This window comes from Harpia harpyja, chromosome 2 (genome assembly GCF_026419915.1).
Source record: "Harpia harpyja isolate bHarHar1 chromosome 2, bHarHar1 primary haplotype, whole genome shotgun sequence".
Taxonomy (NCBI): Eukaryota; Metazoa; Chordata; class Aves; order Accipitriformes; family Accipitridae; genus Harpia; species Harpia harpyja.
Genome location: NC_068941.1, coordinates 73,373,058 through 73,390,489, shown reverse-complemented (window position 1 = coordinate 73,390,489; position 17,432 = coordinate 73,373,058). Strand labels below are relative to the sequence as shown.

Here is a 17,432-nt window from a genome sequence, read left to right as displayed (position 1 = left end):
TTCATTAGGACTATGATCATACAAATGGTCATACTACTGATAAATAATGTTTGTGACTGTTTCAACCAAACAGCATGTTGGATTTCACAGTATTTTTCCTTTAAGTTATTAAAGAAGCAAAACAGCTCAAGGCTTTCAGTGTATTGGCATCTACCCCACCAATCCCTTTTTAGTTCCAACAGCTGTACAATTGAAGTTACTTAGCATTAAGCAGAGCATTATTAAAAGTAAATCACAGTTTACTGATATTTGGCTTTAATATGTTATAAATCACAAGTACCTAATGCAGAAGTTTGCTTAAGTGACTGACTGCCAAAAAACCCAAGATTGGGTGTTTAGTGTTTTAATACACCTTGCTTATTGAATTTAAAGTGATTAAACCACTTGAAACATAAAGCGCACCCCAGGACAAACAGGAATTTGTTCTTACTGTATAAAAAAAAAGTCTAAATAATCTCACTACAATTGTCTACGATATGTTTTTCAGCAACTGTCATTGCTAAATGAACAATGTTTCCACTATATTGTATACAAAGTAATTCGTAGGCAAGTATACTTGTGTGATTACTTATTTACTTCAGGATCCGATGCATAAACGCTCTGCATACGTTATTTTAAACTTAGCTCTGCACAGACTGTCATATGCTATCATACAGTTTCTTAGTCTTTCAGGCTTTCTGGTGCTCTTCAGCTCTTCACTAGTCTGATTATATACGGTTTTCCAGACACCTTGCAGAGTTGTTTGGTTTTTGATTTATTTTTTTTAAACCAACAGGAATTGAATACATTTTTCCTGTTTGATTTTACAGTTTACTGCATTTTTAATTGGTTCCTTTAGTATAGTCTCATCCAAATAATTCAGATTAAACAATTACTCCTTCATAGTTAGCACAGACAAAATTTCCAATACTGATGTCACAGATACAGTAATCTGAAGATACGAATACACTATAATTGCAATAATGCTTTAGATGGATATTTTAATCTCAATAATGAACTTAACCACCTGCATACATATACATTTATAAACTCTTAAGATAACAGTATTATTTCTATAAACATTACTGTACTTCACACTATTAAAAAAACCTTTTCATTTATATAGGTTTATTATTCAGCTAATAATGTACTGAAGAAGTATTTTAGCATTGAGGTTACAAGTTTGAATAAGTATTCTACAGCAAACCTTTTCTAACTGTATTATTTATTCAATATTAACACTTTAAAATAGTTAAACAACCACTGAGGTTTATATTAATAATGTATTTCAGTTATTGAAATGGTGGTCTAGTTAAAGTTTTGTTTAGATATCTTTTCTTTCTCCATTTTTACATCACAGATACTTGTAAACTGAACTGTGGGATTTTGTTTTACATGTAGATATTTAGTCTTCATCAAATTTTTAATCCTTCAATGTATCCTTCATTAATGAACTGTGGTATCCTAAGTTTCTAATTTTATATGAAGCATTAACAAGAATGATCAGATTAACACATAAGGAGATACTTCGCTGTTAGCATACTAAGTAAAGATGTCAGAGAAAATAAAACCCAAGCAAGTTTGTCTGAAGGGCATACTTCCCCATACAGCTACACACTAAGAATTTTCAAAATGCGCAAAGTGATCTATTGGAAGTATTTTCCTACAATTATGCTCAAGTTTGGAATTAAGTTTGGCTTCAGGAACAAAAGCTATTTTGATCAGATCTAATATCCAGTTTGAGACTTTAAAAAGAGATACAGTTTACAGTATGCAGGACTTCACTGTTGTAAAATTGTGAGATATACAGACTAAGTTCTGATAAAAATATGTCCCAAATGAAGAATTCTAAGATACAGAGAGCTGAGTTTGCCAAGATTAGATGGCATTTCATTTCTCAAACAATAAAAAGCCTCTACATGCACACAACACAGCACGAGACCATGCTAAGAATGAAACGAAACCAACCTTGCTGTTAGGCCTCGATGAGAGCTGTCTCAAAATAAAAAAAAAATAATAAAAAAAAAGGTTTCAAATAAGTGACAACTAGAATTAGCTTTCATTAAGCTTTTTTTTTTAATAATAGAATCAACTGTAACTGAAGTCAGTAAACAAGCATATGCTGAAGTGCTGTATTTTATTATGCAGAGAATCAACTTCCAAGTCTAACACTAAAATACCTGGCAATGAACTTTCAGAACTCCCCAAAATTTATGTTAAGCATTAAAAAAAAAAAACAACACCTGCTTGAAGTACGCACAAAAATACAGCTATGAACCTCACTGAAGTGTTACTTAGAATAAATGTAAAAAAGCTTAAGGCACTATAAACTAAGTACAGCAGGGGCTAGTTTTTCCAAGATATCCTATTTTAAATTGGGCCAAACTGGTCCACAGGCACTCTATCTACAAAATCACAAAAATCTAAAAGATCACAACCTATTTCCACAGTGATGTGAAGTTGCATACGAAAATATACCTACCATAAACAGCGTTGAATCAATTTCATGTGTTGGTTATTAAAACTAAGTGTTGGTTTTTCCTTTGAAGGATGTTAGTTAATTTAGCTATACTATTCATTTGTAATCAGTCTTTTTACTGATTACATGTAGATGTGCGAATTTGGCTGACAGTATAGAAGGAAAAAGAAAAATCAGGATTTACTCACCAAGGAGGAATCCCTGTGACACCACATTCCATCCTATAAAGGAAGTGAAAGTGCTCTTCCCTTCCGTCTGATTTACAAGAAAGAAAGAAAGAGAAGGTTGTAACGTTGCTACACTATGCACTGTTATGGAGAGGAGAAAGGAGTACTTGATCTGAGTTTACGACAAAAATACTGAACGCACCTGCCTTTTTTTTGGTTGGTAGAAAGCCACACGTTTTGGCCGACAGGTGCACTACTTTCTCAATGAACTTAACCAGACAATAGGAAGTTTATGTATTTAACAGCTATAGTCCTTAGCAAAAAAAAAAAAAAAAAATTAGGTTTGGGGGTAGGTGCGCAACAGAGGTTCAAATTTATTTAATAACCTGATAATATAAACAAAGGAATAATGTCCGTAATAAGAATGTCAGTATATTTGTTTGGTTTCTTTGGGGTTTTTTCCCCCCAAGATGTTTTCTTTCTACAGTTTCTTTCTTGAAGTAATGCTGTTCTATTTATTTCCTACTGGAAAGCATAAATCTATGATTTCACAAGAGGGCAATGGGAATTTTAAGAGGTACATATAATACAACTGAAGTTAATGGTGTTATTGCTGACGGGACCTAAATTCACTCATTTCAGGGAGAAGAGAGCGGAGTACTAGAAAAACACAGAACACATTTATAATCTGTATCTATTTCCACATGGAAGAAGTGTAAAGATCTCGTCAATCCATCTTCACATATACAAAAATTCATAATCTACTTCTGCATTTTCTTGAGAAAGCTAGAATTTGGAGAAAAAAAGAAGTCTCACTTTCTGTAACAAGTCCTTAAATGCTTTATGGACAAGATGCAAAATGCCTTTGAGAGTAATTAAATTGGGAGTCCCATCAGAGCTTCAGTATCATACAATTTTAGCTTTCGTATCACAGTGTTTTTCAAATAATACAGAAGAGCTTTTCTGCATTCCCACATGAGTTTTTATCGGTACGCAACATATTTTCAAGAAAAACAAAAAGTTAGCTCTATAAAAGTGTTCCAAAACAAGCAGAGATATTGAGCTGACCAGAATCTCTGGGTCTGAGGTATTAATTTAAAAAAAAGTCTCAGTTGTAAAAGAAAACCACAGGTAGAATTAATTTTAGGAACCTATCATCAAGGACTGTAATTCTGAAAAGAACTCCACTTCTCTCTCTACCTTAGATTTGGTGTTCCAGCAAAGTATGTGCTTTTATGTTGTCAAACAATATTTTAATAAAATGAGAGTAGTTTACAAGATTTGAAGAGAATAATTTAAGAAACTTCTTTCTATGACTTGGAAGAAAATACAGCAGAGCTAATTTTTTTTTTTTTGTAATTTCAGCAGATGCACTTTATTTTTGTGAAGTGTTTGTTAATTTTAAGAGCACCCTGCTATTTACAAAGCACAGCAGTAATGAAGTTGCACCTGCCAAAATCACCACAATCTGATGATTCAGCCTCTGCCAGTTTGACCACAGCCATTAACCAGTTTAGTTTATTTAATGACAGAATCTTAGATTCTTCTGACTGAAGTTTTCGAAGTTTTAGAGTCTCTCTCTAAAGTAGCAATGTTAACACCAATATAGCTCTGACAAATACACAGAACTAAATTTACTCAAAAGGAAAGATCAAGTGATGAGGAGTGAAGACTTAGCAGTCAAACTGAAGCACTTAACACTGTCTAGCCAGAAAAAGGAATCAAATTTCTTTAAGAAACGTTAACTCTTTGTTCCCTTTCAGAGCTCTGTAAAATGGAGTATTAAAACATGTGGAAGAAGCTATAATGCACTCCCCCTACATTTAAACACTGCACACAATACCATCCATATACAGGAATTAGCCCATCTTACATAGAATGTGGGTTTATTGTTTTAAAGAAATAATGGATAATATAATCTTTTTCTACACTAAAAAGAGCAGAAAGTTATGAGGAAATAAATGAACTGAAGAGTAAACTGGAAGGGAGACGGAACACTCACTGTTCAATCACTTCACTGAGACGTAGAGAAAAAAGTCAAGATGAAGGGAGGAGCACTTTTATTTACTACACAGAATGGAATATGATGTGGCAGGTTCAAATAACAACTAGTCATGTCTCTCAACATTTACTTGACATTTTTGAGAAAGAGCAAGCTAAAAGATAAACAGCCACCTGCTTTGTAAGTACCTTTTGTAATTACAGATGTGATTTACCTATTGAACTCTATTTTGTTACAAACGCATAAAAATATACTTCCTGAGCTAGAAGAAAATCCCAAATCTTTTTTTACCATAACAAATCAAATCAGCATAACCAGAAAAACACCCCCCCCCCTCCAAATCAAAGCGCAGGCTCTGAATATTTGGAAATAAGAATCATTACACCTGAGAAAGTCCCATTACATACTATAAACATGAATTGTGAACCTTTCAGTAAATCAGCAACTTTAAAACATTAACGAGTTAGACAAAACCTCAAGTGGTGAACAAGTAAAGAGATTCTAGGGAAATAAATTCCATAAACATTTGAGGAAACTGTGACAAAAACAACTGCTTCAGGAGTTGTTACAAAACGAAAGCCTTCTTCACTCAAGATAATCTCAGTTTTACTGCATCTTACCTGATAACACTTTAAAGTTAACATCGTCAAGTTGAATAGATTAAACTGGATTCTATCCTGCCTCACACACTAAAAATACCATCAAGCGAGCAGACTGTTTTAACACTGCAGTTGCACGTACATATATATACACACATACACACACACGAGCGTGTATGGTATTTTCAATGTCGCTTTCTTCAGTGTATTGAACAATACCCAAAACCAGCAACTGGTCTTTCAAATTTTTAACAGTAGTTTCAGAAGAAAAGAAAACTTGTTTGTCAAAAGGAAAGCTGAGTTTATAAACAAGGAAGAAGACTTTTTAAACAGAAAAAAAGTAGTAAGATCCCAATGATATGTTAAAATCTATTACATTTACCTGAATTTTAGTATTTTAGCAATAGCATCCGTACAGATATTTAGAAATAGGCACATAATTTGACTTGTCATCAGGCTAAAGCTAAATAGCTGTCATATTTTTTACGCAGCTAGGAAAATTCTCTTAACATAATGAAAGTCTGAGATTCAGCTCAAAATTAACAACACAATAAAATATTAGAGACTGCCACCTAGTGCCTATGTTTAAGCATCACCAAAGTAAAAACTTCAACTTTATACTGTAAAATATTCTTTCTTATGCAAACAAACTAGCATTTGCTCTAATCAGAACATACTTCTAAACTATGCATCTAAAAGCGCTTCACATATAAAAGAATATTAATAATGCAAATGCAAGCAACTAAAAAAAAAATTAAAATAGGCTACAGTAAATCGACTTCAAGTTTGGGGAAATCCAGATTGAAAACCCTCAAGTCCTTATTTAATCAAGGAAAAATTACAACATCAGTACAAATACTCCTTTTCTTTTAGGCTACACTTAAGGCTTACATAATCAGGTTTACCGTGAAGTAGCAACTTCAATGAAGGAAATTAATTCTATCCAATTTTTGATGCCTACGCCAGCAAGGCAAACCAAAAATCCTAATTATTAGCAACTTCTTCTTAGTATTGATCTGAACGAAAAAGCAAGGGATTAAGATCTAAGATTTCTTAATATTATTCTGATTAGTTAGTCCCATCCAATTACTCTCTAAGATTCTTTGAAGGAAAGAAAATTACACAATTTATACAGGGATCCTTTGGGCAAAGTTTACCATGGAAATAAGGAAAACTTTTGTTGTAAAAAAAAAAAATAAAAAAAAAATCAAACTTCTGTTTCAGTATCAAAGAGTCTCTCAAAAGACATAAGCCAAGTCATTAACTCAAGTCTAAGAAATCTTAAAATGCTGTTCAAATAGATGTTAGTTAAAAGAACAAAACTATAGGGTAAGGTTACATCTCTGTCCTTTACTAACCTGAATATGCCTAAGTGGTGCTGTTATCAAACTGTTGTGTCTGAAGGAAACAACGATGGCAGTTAGTGACTGGTAGCAAAGCTTAAAGGTCCCACACGCACCTTTGCTTTGGCTAGTTTAGACCAAAACTTCTATTTTACAGTGGAAGAAGTCATTAGTAGTTCAAATGGCACTGAAAGGCCATAAAATTAAGCAGACACATAAATAGTGAAACATTATTTAAGGGTATCAACACCTTTCTCTTGAATCAACTTACCGTAAGCCATAGCAAGGCAAAGTGATGAACCGGAACATTGCCAGAAAAACTCTCAAAGGAAGCAGGGTGAATACATACAGAAAAGCATCCAGGCACAAAAAGATTCCAAAAAACATCAACTAAATTACAAAAATAAAACAGAATTATGTTAGTAGTTTATAAAGAGTTACAAAAAGTTCATAAAGAATTATATTATGAAAAATACATTTATGTAAGACTAATTAACCAAATAAGCACAATACTCTCACTTGTTGAATCAGCTGAACTGTACGAAAAATAACATGCTATGCACTTGGAAGACTATTCAGCAAAAATTCTGCACCACAAGGTCCAAGCAGCAAAGGCTTTTGCAGACTTCCATGGCTCACCGAACTCAGTCTTTATTAACTAGATGAATTGCACTTGGAAGTAACTAACTCATTTTCCAATGGTGACTTTCCTCTAAGGTTACAGAAGTTAGTGTTTTTAACCTTAGGAAAAAAAAAACAAGTAGAGCTGTGTGTACATGTGCACAGCCATTTTCTGCCTACCTCCTTTTTAATATGCTTCCCCCCCCCCCCAAAAAAAAATTCTTTTACCTTGTTAATTTTATATTGCACAGCTAATTACAGCTGTGGCAGTTGTCCTTCAGAGAATATCCACCTTTTTCATACAAAGATGACTATAAAATATGAAGAGGTAAACTTCCAGTTGCCCTCAGTTTAAATGCTTTATCCTTAATTTACAGAAACAGTTAAAGCCATTTCATTATAGCCACAAGCCAAGCAACTCTATATAATTAAACTAGACCTAAACTCTGCAATTAAAAAGCTCTTCTATACCAGACTCTCCCCACACGACTTTCCTTCTTTATCTGCTCTTTGAATGTATCTAAGATTTACCTGAATGGGACTCTAGCCATATGCTTTTACGCTTCTGTCAGACCAGAAGCTAGCCTTTTTTCCTGCAAGGAAAATCATGTAAAAAGGCAAGCTTAACTGGCTACACAATTAAGACTAGCAACATCTAAGCAGGCCTAGATATCCATGACAGATATGCATTTACATGCGAAAGCTGTATGTATTGCTGATGGGAAAGGAAGACACTGGTTTGGGGGGAGGAGGGAAGTAAACCAAAGCCCAAGTACTTTCATCTGCCACAATCTCTTTGCCTTTCCAAATACCTTCTTTGTCAACAGGCAGTTCAATGTCCAATCACCAATACAATAGGTACCTTTCACTCCTACTCCTCGAGCATCCTTTTAACTGAAAGCAATCCTACAGAGTACACTCCATGGCATCTATCTGCAAGCCACATAAGATGACTGACTCAGGCACAACAGCAGTGCTATCATCTCTGAGCTGTTGCTTTCCCTTATAATACTATTTCTACCAATTCTGCAGTCTGTACTTCAATACCATCACGACATTAAGGTCTCCTCCCTGATATTCACTCATTCACCTCTAGTACCATTTTCTAAAATTTCAGCAGAGAGTTATCATTCAAAATTATCAGGAGCAGTGGTTACAAATAATGGATGAATTTATGCATTGCATTTTAATATGCCATTAAGTTACCTATTTATTTGCTAACTTTTAAACCAGGTGCTGAATATCCAAGCACTGAGAACGACTGGAGCTGAACATGTATCATCTTTTTTTTAAATTTCTTTAAACTCCTTAACCCCAAGCAAAATAGAAAGATAGTCTGTCCTTTTGCCCCTGTATTCTTTGAGGGCATCTTTATAATCTAGAAAACAACTCTGCATTTTCTTTTTGATTTAGACAGACTTTTTCTCTGCCTGAGTGTAACCACCGTTTTTCCCATTCTGTAAGCTCGTGTTAATATTTCCAACTGTTGCTTAATGTCCACATTTTCCTAATTTTTTACTACATTGCACTTGCATATTTACATGCACTCATTGAAATATAATCAGCACTGAACCTTCCACTCACTTCTGTAAACATTATTTTTGCTGCCACATTCCAGATGCTGAGGAGCTAACAGAAAAGCTTACAGAGCATCATCATTACTATATTTTAGCAAAAGAGCACAAAGTTTAATTTTGAGATCAATTTACAAGTGTTCCCGTAAGACAGCAGGAATAGGGACCACCTTTTCATTTAGTACAAATAACCTATTACAAGGAAGAGCTTCCACTAAAACTGCACAAAAAGCTTGAGTGGAAGTAGCTTTTATATTACAAATTATCTAGCTTCTCTAAATAAAAAAGGGGTATTCAGAACAACAACAACAAAAAATACTACCCTTTTAAGATCATACCCCACTCTAAAATTATGTATATGTAATAAGTGCAAGAATACCTCCCAAGATTAGGCTTTGATAAATTTACTCCAGTTTATTCTCACTCTACGTGATTATGATTTTCATTCCTAGTCTGTAATTGTACTATTAGGTAGTAAACAACACAAGCCATTAAGAAAATTGTCCTCCTCCTTTCCTAGTGTCTCACATGCTTTATTTCAATTAAGCAGACTTTTTATCACACAGTCAAGTGATTCGTGCAATAGGTGATGATCTGTACACCATTTAGTGTTCTAGGTGCTCACCATCATACTTTTCCAATTTTTTTCATGGGTATGATTCAATTTGATATAGCTAGTATATATACTAACCTGGACTAACCCCATTGAAAGAACTAATAAATTTATTTCATAATCACTCTGTAAAAAGCTAGCTACCACTTTTTAAATCTACCTGCTTATTACTCAGTTTCACATTCTTTCATATTCAAAGTACAGACTGAAGTTTGATTTACCATGCAAAAACCATCAACTTCACCACTTACAGCATCAACCTTATTTATGAAAGACTGTTGGCCTTCACTTTTTCTTACACACTGGAAGTTTTATTGGAAATCTACGGTGATGATCCTTCAGAATAATTTCTGTGGCTTGGAGACAGCACGTAATAGTCTACATAATTACAACAATTACTGCTATATTGTTCAGCTGAGACTCTACCATAACTGGAATATTCTACCATAAACTGGAATGGGTAAACAGTGAGGATGTGAAGACACTATCCCTGGAGATTTTCAAAGGCCAGCTGGATCTGGTCCTGAGCAACCTGTTGTAGGTAATACAGCTTTAAGCAAGGGCTTGGACTACATCATTTCCAGAGGTCCATTCCAATCTCATTCATCCTGTGATTTTCTGCAGTAACTGACTGGGAATTTAGTTTTGTAAAACTAGGTCCCATCATGGTCCAAGGATTAATTTAATGATAGTGAAGAGGGATCCTGAGTGCTGCTGACAAAGAGAATCCTACTCTCCCTCCCTCCTCCACTGCTCTTTCATCTTCCTGTCCCTACCCCAAGCCATACAGCTCTCCTTCCGCCCTTGTGTAGGCTCTGGATTTTCAAGAATATTTGCTGAGCAATTCAGCTCACCATCCTAGCAAAGAACAAACAGAGTAAGAAAAGTGAAGCATTCACTTTCAAATTATGAGCTGATTTAACTCTTAGAATGGTCCAACAAGCACCACAGCTCATGCAAAACAGGCAGCATGTGTAAGGCAGGAGACTGAAGTGGGAGGAATGGTGAAACAAGACTCTTCCTTCAATATAAATTAGAGTTAAATTGATTTAGCCCTACCATGTAACTTCATCCCTAGAGGTTTTGAGAATTTTAGCAATATTACTTTTAATGGTATCATTACACTGCAGCCTAGCCAAACCTCATTATCAATGTTGCCTTACTCATCATCCTTGAGCATATTCCTGCTGTCTCCCAAATCAAAATGGTTAAGCCAGAATAAAACTCTCTTCTATATTAGAGCACTGGAATTGGCCTGCTGCAGGGGCAAAATTATATCTAAACTGTCATAAAGGAGGTGGCAGGAATGCCTCAGGAGGGGCCATAGCACCAGGATGGAGAGGAAAGATGCGGTAAACACTGGCAAGAAGCAAAACAGAAGGCTATGAAAATTAACTCAAAAACCTTAGACAGAAAGTCATCCATCACCATATTTTTAAAGGAGTGAAATCTTCCCACCCTCAAATCATTTTATACCTGAAAAAAGCTTTAAAGATTTTTTTTTTTTTAATGTAAAATTACATTTTGCTGTAAAAAGTTTTCTTTTGCTTGACTAGGATCAGTGACATCTTTATATTTTAATTTGTCATCTGCACTTGAACGTTAGTCATGTCCATCTCTACTGATAACATGAATTGCCAACAGCAACAAGCAAACATAGGCAAAAACCCCCAAAACACAAATGTTTAACTTACTAACACTGAAAAGTAATCATTACAGCTGTTTTAATTCTTTTTTAGTAGCAAAAGTGTTTGAATAATAAATATTTCTTTAAATAATTTAATGCAAATCTTGAAGTATACTTCACCTTTTCCAGTTCTTTTGGTATCCGCATGCACGTGTATACTCTCTCTCTCCGCTCTGTGTATTTTGCTTCATTGTGTTCAAGGAAGTAACCTCTTGTTAGCTCAGCACTGATGAATCTCAGCAATGAAAGATCTACATTCAGGAACACACATAAGCAGAAGATACTTCAGGCATGATCTCCAAAGAGTGAGAAGACTGCTATGCTTTCATTGCTTGCTACATGTTTCATTTACATCACACCTAACCCAGAAGGTTTCTGCTGATCATAAGCAGAATGTCAAATAACTTGGTATGGAAGGACCTTTATGAGAAGCAAGTCCTATGCTCTCCCATTTCCCTGTTGCCTCTCAACAAACAAAACAAGCTACTTTTCCCAGCCAACCATTGTCATCAGACATCCCACTTCTCCAAAACATTACTCAAAGCAGCTACACTGAATGCAGTATGCTGAGTGGATCTAATCCTTATGTACTGACAGTCCTCCTAAATTTACTAAGCTCTACTTCAAGACTTCTTAAAAGCTATTTTCTCTCTCATCAACACTAGGAGCTTGTTCTTTAAAATAAAGAACAACTTTCTGCAAGATCAAAACACTGATGATACATGATCCCAAGTGATTCAATGCACAAACAGTACAAGCATGCTGATCATTTGATGATCAGACCAAACTCTTTCAAGACCAAAAAGCCATCAAGCACGTACAGGTCTTCTGCATTTTAATGGCTGTAGGTAAATAAGCCAGAGGCTGACTGACCCATGTTTAGTCAACTCATATGGCTTCTAAAAAAGACTTTGTGCAGAGCAGTCTTGCAAAAGGAAATAAAATATGAAATTATAATTACGAAAATTCAGGCTGTCAGCACAAGGAGGTTGAGCTTAAGCTTCGACACTCACTGACAAGGTCTGACATTACGACCTCCTGGTAACACTGCAGAAGTGACAGAACACTACAATAAAGTTCAACATTTCTGGTTATTATTGGCATTTAAAAATAGAAACTCTCAGTGTTCACACAACATCCAAAAGATGGAAATCACTTATCTGGACAGATAGGTGAAAAGCTACAGAGCATTTATCATGACACAAGAACATGCTCACAAATAGTAAATTCAGATTTTAGCCAAAGCCTTAGTGACTACTGGGGTGTGTGTGGACCTTGCACAGTACAATGTTCCACATTTTGGGGGAGGAGGAAGAGACTGCATAATACACCCTTAGTAAAAGAGCCTAGATAACAGCTGTTAAGAGAGGAATGCAAGTATAGATGCTACATGTGAAGAGTTCACACAAAACTGTCTGAGACAGTGGCTTCTCAATATTCACCACATTGAAGATGATGAAGACCATTAATTGGAATAGTAGCCAGAAAATTACAAAGAGTTTTAAAGCAAAGAAGGAATCAGCTCAAACAGAAGTATAAAAGAAGCAGAAGAGGCAGGGTGTGCTTATAACCTACACTGCCTTGGGTAGAAGGCATGTGTATTGACTGTGATTAGAACTTGTGGGGATTACAAATGGGCATTTTGAAGTTTGCGGTGGTACATTAACATTCTATGTATGTCTAACATTGTGATTTATCATGTTGCTGATACTGATCAAAGCTATATAATTCACTGACTGCGGGTTAATTATGTATTGTTAATAAATCATTATTTGCTTTAAGCTACTTGAACTGAACAGTTTTTCCCTGTATGAGCTTATTTAGATAGTGATTTTGATTTATATGTTACTGATCCACTTCTAGTAAGTAGGCCAAAGCCACTGTAAACCTTAAAGGTATTTATTTTAAAACAAACAAAACCAACACATAGTTTAATGAGTAGTAAAAAACCTAATATTTACAAGTAAAGGTTCAAACAAAGTTCATTCCAGTGAAGTAAGGCAGAAGATGATATCACTAAATCGTTGTTCAGATCTCTTGCAAACTTGTTTTCTGCAGTCTTCCTTTGTAACACTATCACTTCTGACTTTCTTGGTTTTCCCAATTCTTTCTTGCTTAAAAAGTAAGAAGAGATAACCTTAGGTATAAACACACCAATTCACTACTCTGTTGACTGCTCAGGTGTATTTTCTTCCACCTCAGATAACCAACCTTCTTTAACTTAAAGATAATGCATCTCGAACAACAAGTTTCCTGCAAAACAAATATATGCAAATGGGCAACCATTCAGGGGCCTACTGTTGAAAAACAAATCATTTTATGTTTCCTCCACCTGGCTAGACTTTCATCCCTAGTTAAGAGAGACTCACTCCTCATGACTGAGGCTGATCAATACCCAAGCTGCAGACTGTGACTGCAAAACGGGGATGCACTGAAGCACAGTCGCTCAGCCACCTCCTTTCTGAGCACTTACTGCCACCCAATATCAGCCCTAGTTCTGTGCCAGCTGTGAAAACAGATCAGTGGCTGACCCTGTAGAAAAAACACAGTAAGCAAAAGAACAGCATGAGACACCAAGGCAGGACAGAGTAATAAATAATTTGAAAAATGGCTTAATTCTGCTATCAAAGCATCATTTTCTTTTAAAAACAAGTAAACACTCTAATTCCTACTTCAAATTCCTTCCCTACTTCAAATTTCCCTCCTTTGCAGTCAGAAAGTTTTAGACTGTGGCCTAAGTTTAAATTGTTCAGATAGCATACTCTTAATGCTTAAGGTATTCTCATTTATCTCCCCACCTCAGTTCAGAAAAGCACAAGCATCTTCAAAACATAAAAGGCCACTAATTCCTTCAAGGTAAAATGATAATGATTTACCTAAGTTATACTTCAGTGCATAGCTACACAAAGGATAACCATTAACTAGAAATGGAAAGGAAAATTTGTGCAAATGCAAAATGCACTGCACCTCAGTAAGTTTCTATTGGTATATAATCGTAACTTTAATCTTAAATGCAACAATTCCAGGCACTCACTTTACTGCTGTCAATCCTAAATGCACATTTCTTCCATAAACACTCAAATAAATCAATCGAGACTAAAACAGCACTATATATTTTTTTTAAAGTATTTCCTTCTCCTCTAAACGACTTCTCTGTACAGTACCGCTCCTGCTTTATCATCAGGAATAAACCCTACTTCTATTTACTATTTAACATATTGCTACTATTAGATGAGTTAGAATTTTTAGTTGCTCTACGAAGCCTGTTGTTCTAATGTTTTTCTGTCCTGAAGAGTCAGAGCGCGCCAATGATTTTTAACTATTTTAATTTAAAATCAATTGCTGGATCATAGTTAGGAATTCCACCCCCCCACCCCCCCCAATAACAAATTTCCTTACTTTTTATAAAGTTATTTGTTCAGCTGCCTTTCAGGCACATCAGTATACATCTTGACCATTCTTGTTTTCACCACAATGCAATTCATAATACTACAATCAAGCCAATTCCTTACAACTACGGAAATTACATCAGCTTCATCAACACCACAGAACTGCAGTCAATGATGCTGCATGTCCTATGACATATAACATGTCAAAAACGGACACAGCACCTGTCAAATTCAGAAGGAAAGCATTCAATTGTTGGCAGATTATTTTAAATTAAGTCCTAATTCCTAATTTTTCTTTTTTCTATTTGATAAGACCTGGGGTATCGCATTCAAGCCAACACTGATGCAGAAAGCCTGAAAACACGAACATCACTTTGATCACTTTGCAGATTTTCAGCAAGCCACTCAATTAAGAATATGGTGCTAATAAAGTTATTTATAACCTTACCAACACTAAATCAACCCTGCCACACTGAGTGACAATTTTTACAGAAGAAGCAGGGCTGTTTTCAAAAATTACTTTGTAGATACCTGAAATAACCAGTTCAAATGTAAATGTAAATATAGGTGCAGACTGATATCAACGGCCGTGACATTTTCCCTTACTTTTCCCTATAAAATCCTCAGGTAGCAAACTACATTTAGTTTAAAAGACTTCTAATAACCTGCATACAACTTCAAGGCTCTAACAGGACCGTTATTTTCAGTAGTGGAGGCAAAGACTACGGCACTCGTAGGTACGCGTACATAACGAGAACCGCGAAGACAATTAAGCGTTTCTCACACTTCGGCAAGAAAGTTAAGCGAGCCCGCAGCCCTCCCGGCCCGAGGGGGGGTCTCAGGAAACAGAGGGCCCAGGTCTGAACCGCTCCGCTCCCACCAGAAACCGCTGTGCGACGCGCTCGCTGCAGTCACTCACTCCTTGGCAGGTATCGGACCTAACAACCCCACTTTCAACTTCAGCCTGTAACGCTGCGATGGATGATGCCCGTGTTGTTTAACCCCCCCCCCCCCCCCCCCCCGGCGACCGCCAGGTAGCGTACTGCATGACAGGGCGCGGGGACTGCGCTGCCCCCGGTCTCCCTCCTGAACACGCCCGCGTGGAGAGCAGGGGCGCAACCAGCCACGCCGAGGGGCTTTACTCCGCTGACACGGCCGGGTTCGCCGACTAGGGCAGGGAGAGAAGAGGCAGCGCAGCCGGCGGGGAAGCTCCCCGCCCGCCCCCGCTACCGCAGCGGCTGAACGTCGCCGCTCCCCAGGCCCCCCGGGTCCCGGCGCACTTTTTGAAGTCGCTCGCCGAAGTTTGCACGGGCGGGCGGCCGCGGCTCCCTCAGCCCCGTCTCAGGCGCCCGGGCCGGCCCCGGCCCCTCGGGCCGAGCCGGGCCGGGGCGGTCGGCGAGGCGAGGAGCCAGCGCTGGCGGCGCGCCCCGGAGGCGCCGCCCGCCCCGGGCAACACCGCCGCGGCCGCCCCGGTCTCCCGCGGGGGCCAACCCGGCCCGGGGGCCCTCGCTGCCCTCCACCCGCCCCGGCACGCGGGAGGAGGCATCTCGCCCCGCCGCCGCCCCTCACCCGACAGGCTCCGCTTCTTCTTCCTGCCCCGGTCGCTCTCGTAGAAGCCCAGCGTCTCCGTTCGCTGCTGCGGAGACGGCTGCCCCGGGCCGGCGGCGGGCGGCCGCGGCTCGCCGCTCCCCCAGAGAGTTTTCGGCTCCCCCCGGCCGCTGTCCTGCTGCTCCGGAGCGCCGCCGCGCCGTCCTTCCCCGCCGCTGCCCGGCGCGGCGGCGGAGGCAGCGGCGTCTGCAACGCCGGCCATGTTCGCCGCCAGCAGCAGCGCCGCCCGCGCCGCGCCCGCCGCCCCCGAGCCGCGCGCCGCGCCGCGCCCCTGGCGGTGAGTCATCACCGCGCGACAGCGGCGCAGCCCGGCCCGGCCGCCGCGCGGGGGCCCAGCGCGGGGGGCGGGGGCGAAGGCGGCGCGGCGCCATCTTGCGGCGCCACCGCCGCCGTTAACCGCTTGGGCGCCGCGACCCCCGCGCTCGGGTCTCGCCTCCTCCCCGCGCCTTCCTTTGCCCGGCCTGCAAGCTTACTCTGGTTTTATAGGTAATAAAGACACTTGTGCTAGGGGAGAGGTCCAGCGGGCCCTCTACCGTTGTCGTGAGAAACGTGTGTAATGGTCACGGCTTCACCCGCCACGGGGGCTGGGAGACAGTAGTTCAAAACGGTTGCAAATAACGTGATTAATCTACCCGGAGCCATGCAAATAAAGACCTTGTTCAAAAATGGAACATGAGAGGTGAATTATTAACTCTAAAGCCAACAGGATGTCAGCGAACGGCATAACACGCATTGCACTAGACTGGGCACTCGCGGTCACGGACTCACGCTCCCTGTGTTTGCGTAGCTCTTCCCGCAAGAGGCCTCTGGAAGGAGTCGCCGCTGCCGAGCCCACGTGCACGAAGGACGGGTGCTGTTGTAGCCACCTGGCTCGCATGGAGCTCCCAGCACCCCGCCGGGCACAGGAGGGCACGCACCGGTGCTCGAGGAGCCCGCAGAGGTCAACGAGCCCCACCAGCCCGGGAGCCAGGGTCTGAAATCTTGTGGTTCATGAAGTGCTGAGGCTGGAAATGCCGTTAGTTACTGGCAGCACGATGCAGGCAGTGAAAAGGCTTGTCGGAGGCCATAGTAACAAAAAATAATTGTTCCTGTCTCAAAGTGCTTATAATTTATACAAGAGTAAACATGAATGTAAGAAGCAGGGAGCTCAAGGTAACAGTGAAGCACTTGTTTGCAGGAGGAATTCACGTGGGCACGAGGACAAAATACCTGGCCTGAACTTCAAGTACAAGATCTCTTTCACATTCAGTTCCCATGTTCTTATCATGCATTCAGATGCCAGATTCAGTGAGCTTAATATTTAGCCACTCGTCCTGGGAAAACAAAGAGTGTTTTATTCTTTCTTTGGAAGGCCATAGTAGTCATCCTCTA

General features: G+C 39.1%; 1 protein-coding gene across 5 annotated transcripts in view; it reads right to left on the bottom strand.

The window, feature by feature from the left end:
• TAPT1 (transmembrane anterior posterior transformation 1) overlaps positions 1-16,311 on the bottom strand; it is a 48,669-nt gene extending 32,358 nt beyond the window's left edge. The window contains exons 1-6 of one of the 5 annotated variants that reach the window (XM_052780413.1): positions 16,023-16,311; positions 11,185-11,315; positions 6,841-6,959; positions 6,585-6,624; positions 2,647-2,713; positions 1,948-1,975 (exon numbers count right to left, since the gene is read on the bottom strand). In XM_052780413.1, the coding sequence (XP_052636373.1) occupies positions 1,948-1,975; positions 2,647-2,713; positions 6,585-6,624; positions 6,841-6,959; positions 11,185-11,315; positions 16,023-16,263 (626 nt within the window). In that variant the 5' untranslated portion in view covers positions 16,264-16,311. Of the gene's footprint in view, positions 1-1,947; positions 1,976-2,646; positions 2,714-6,584; positions 6,625-6,840; positions 6,960-11,184; positions 11,316-16,022 lie in introns of those variants that run through there. The other 4 variants (XM_052780414.1, XM_052780415.1, XM_052780416.1 and 1 more) reach the window with 4 other exon arrangements.
• Between the last annotated feature and the right edge of the window lie 1,121 nt (positions 16,312-17,432).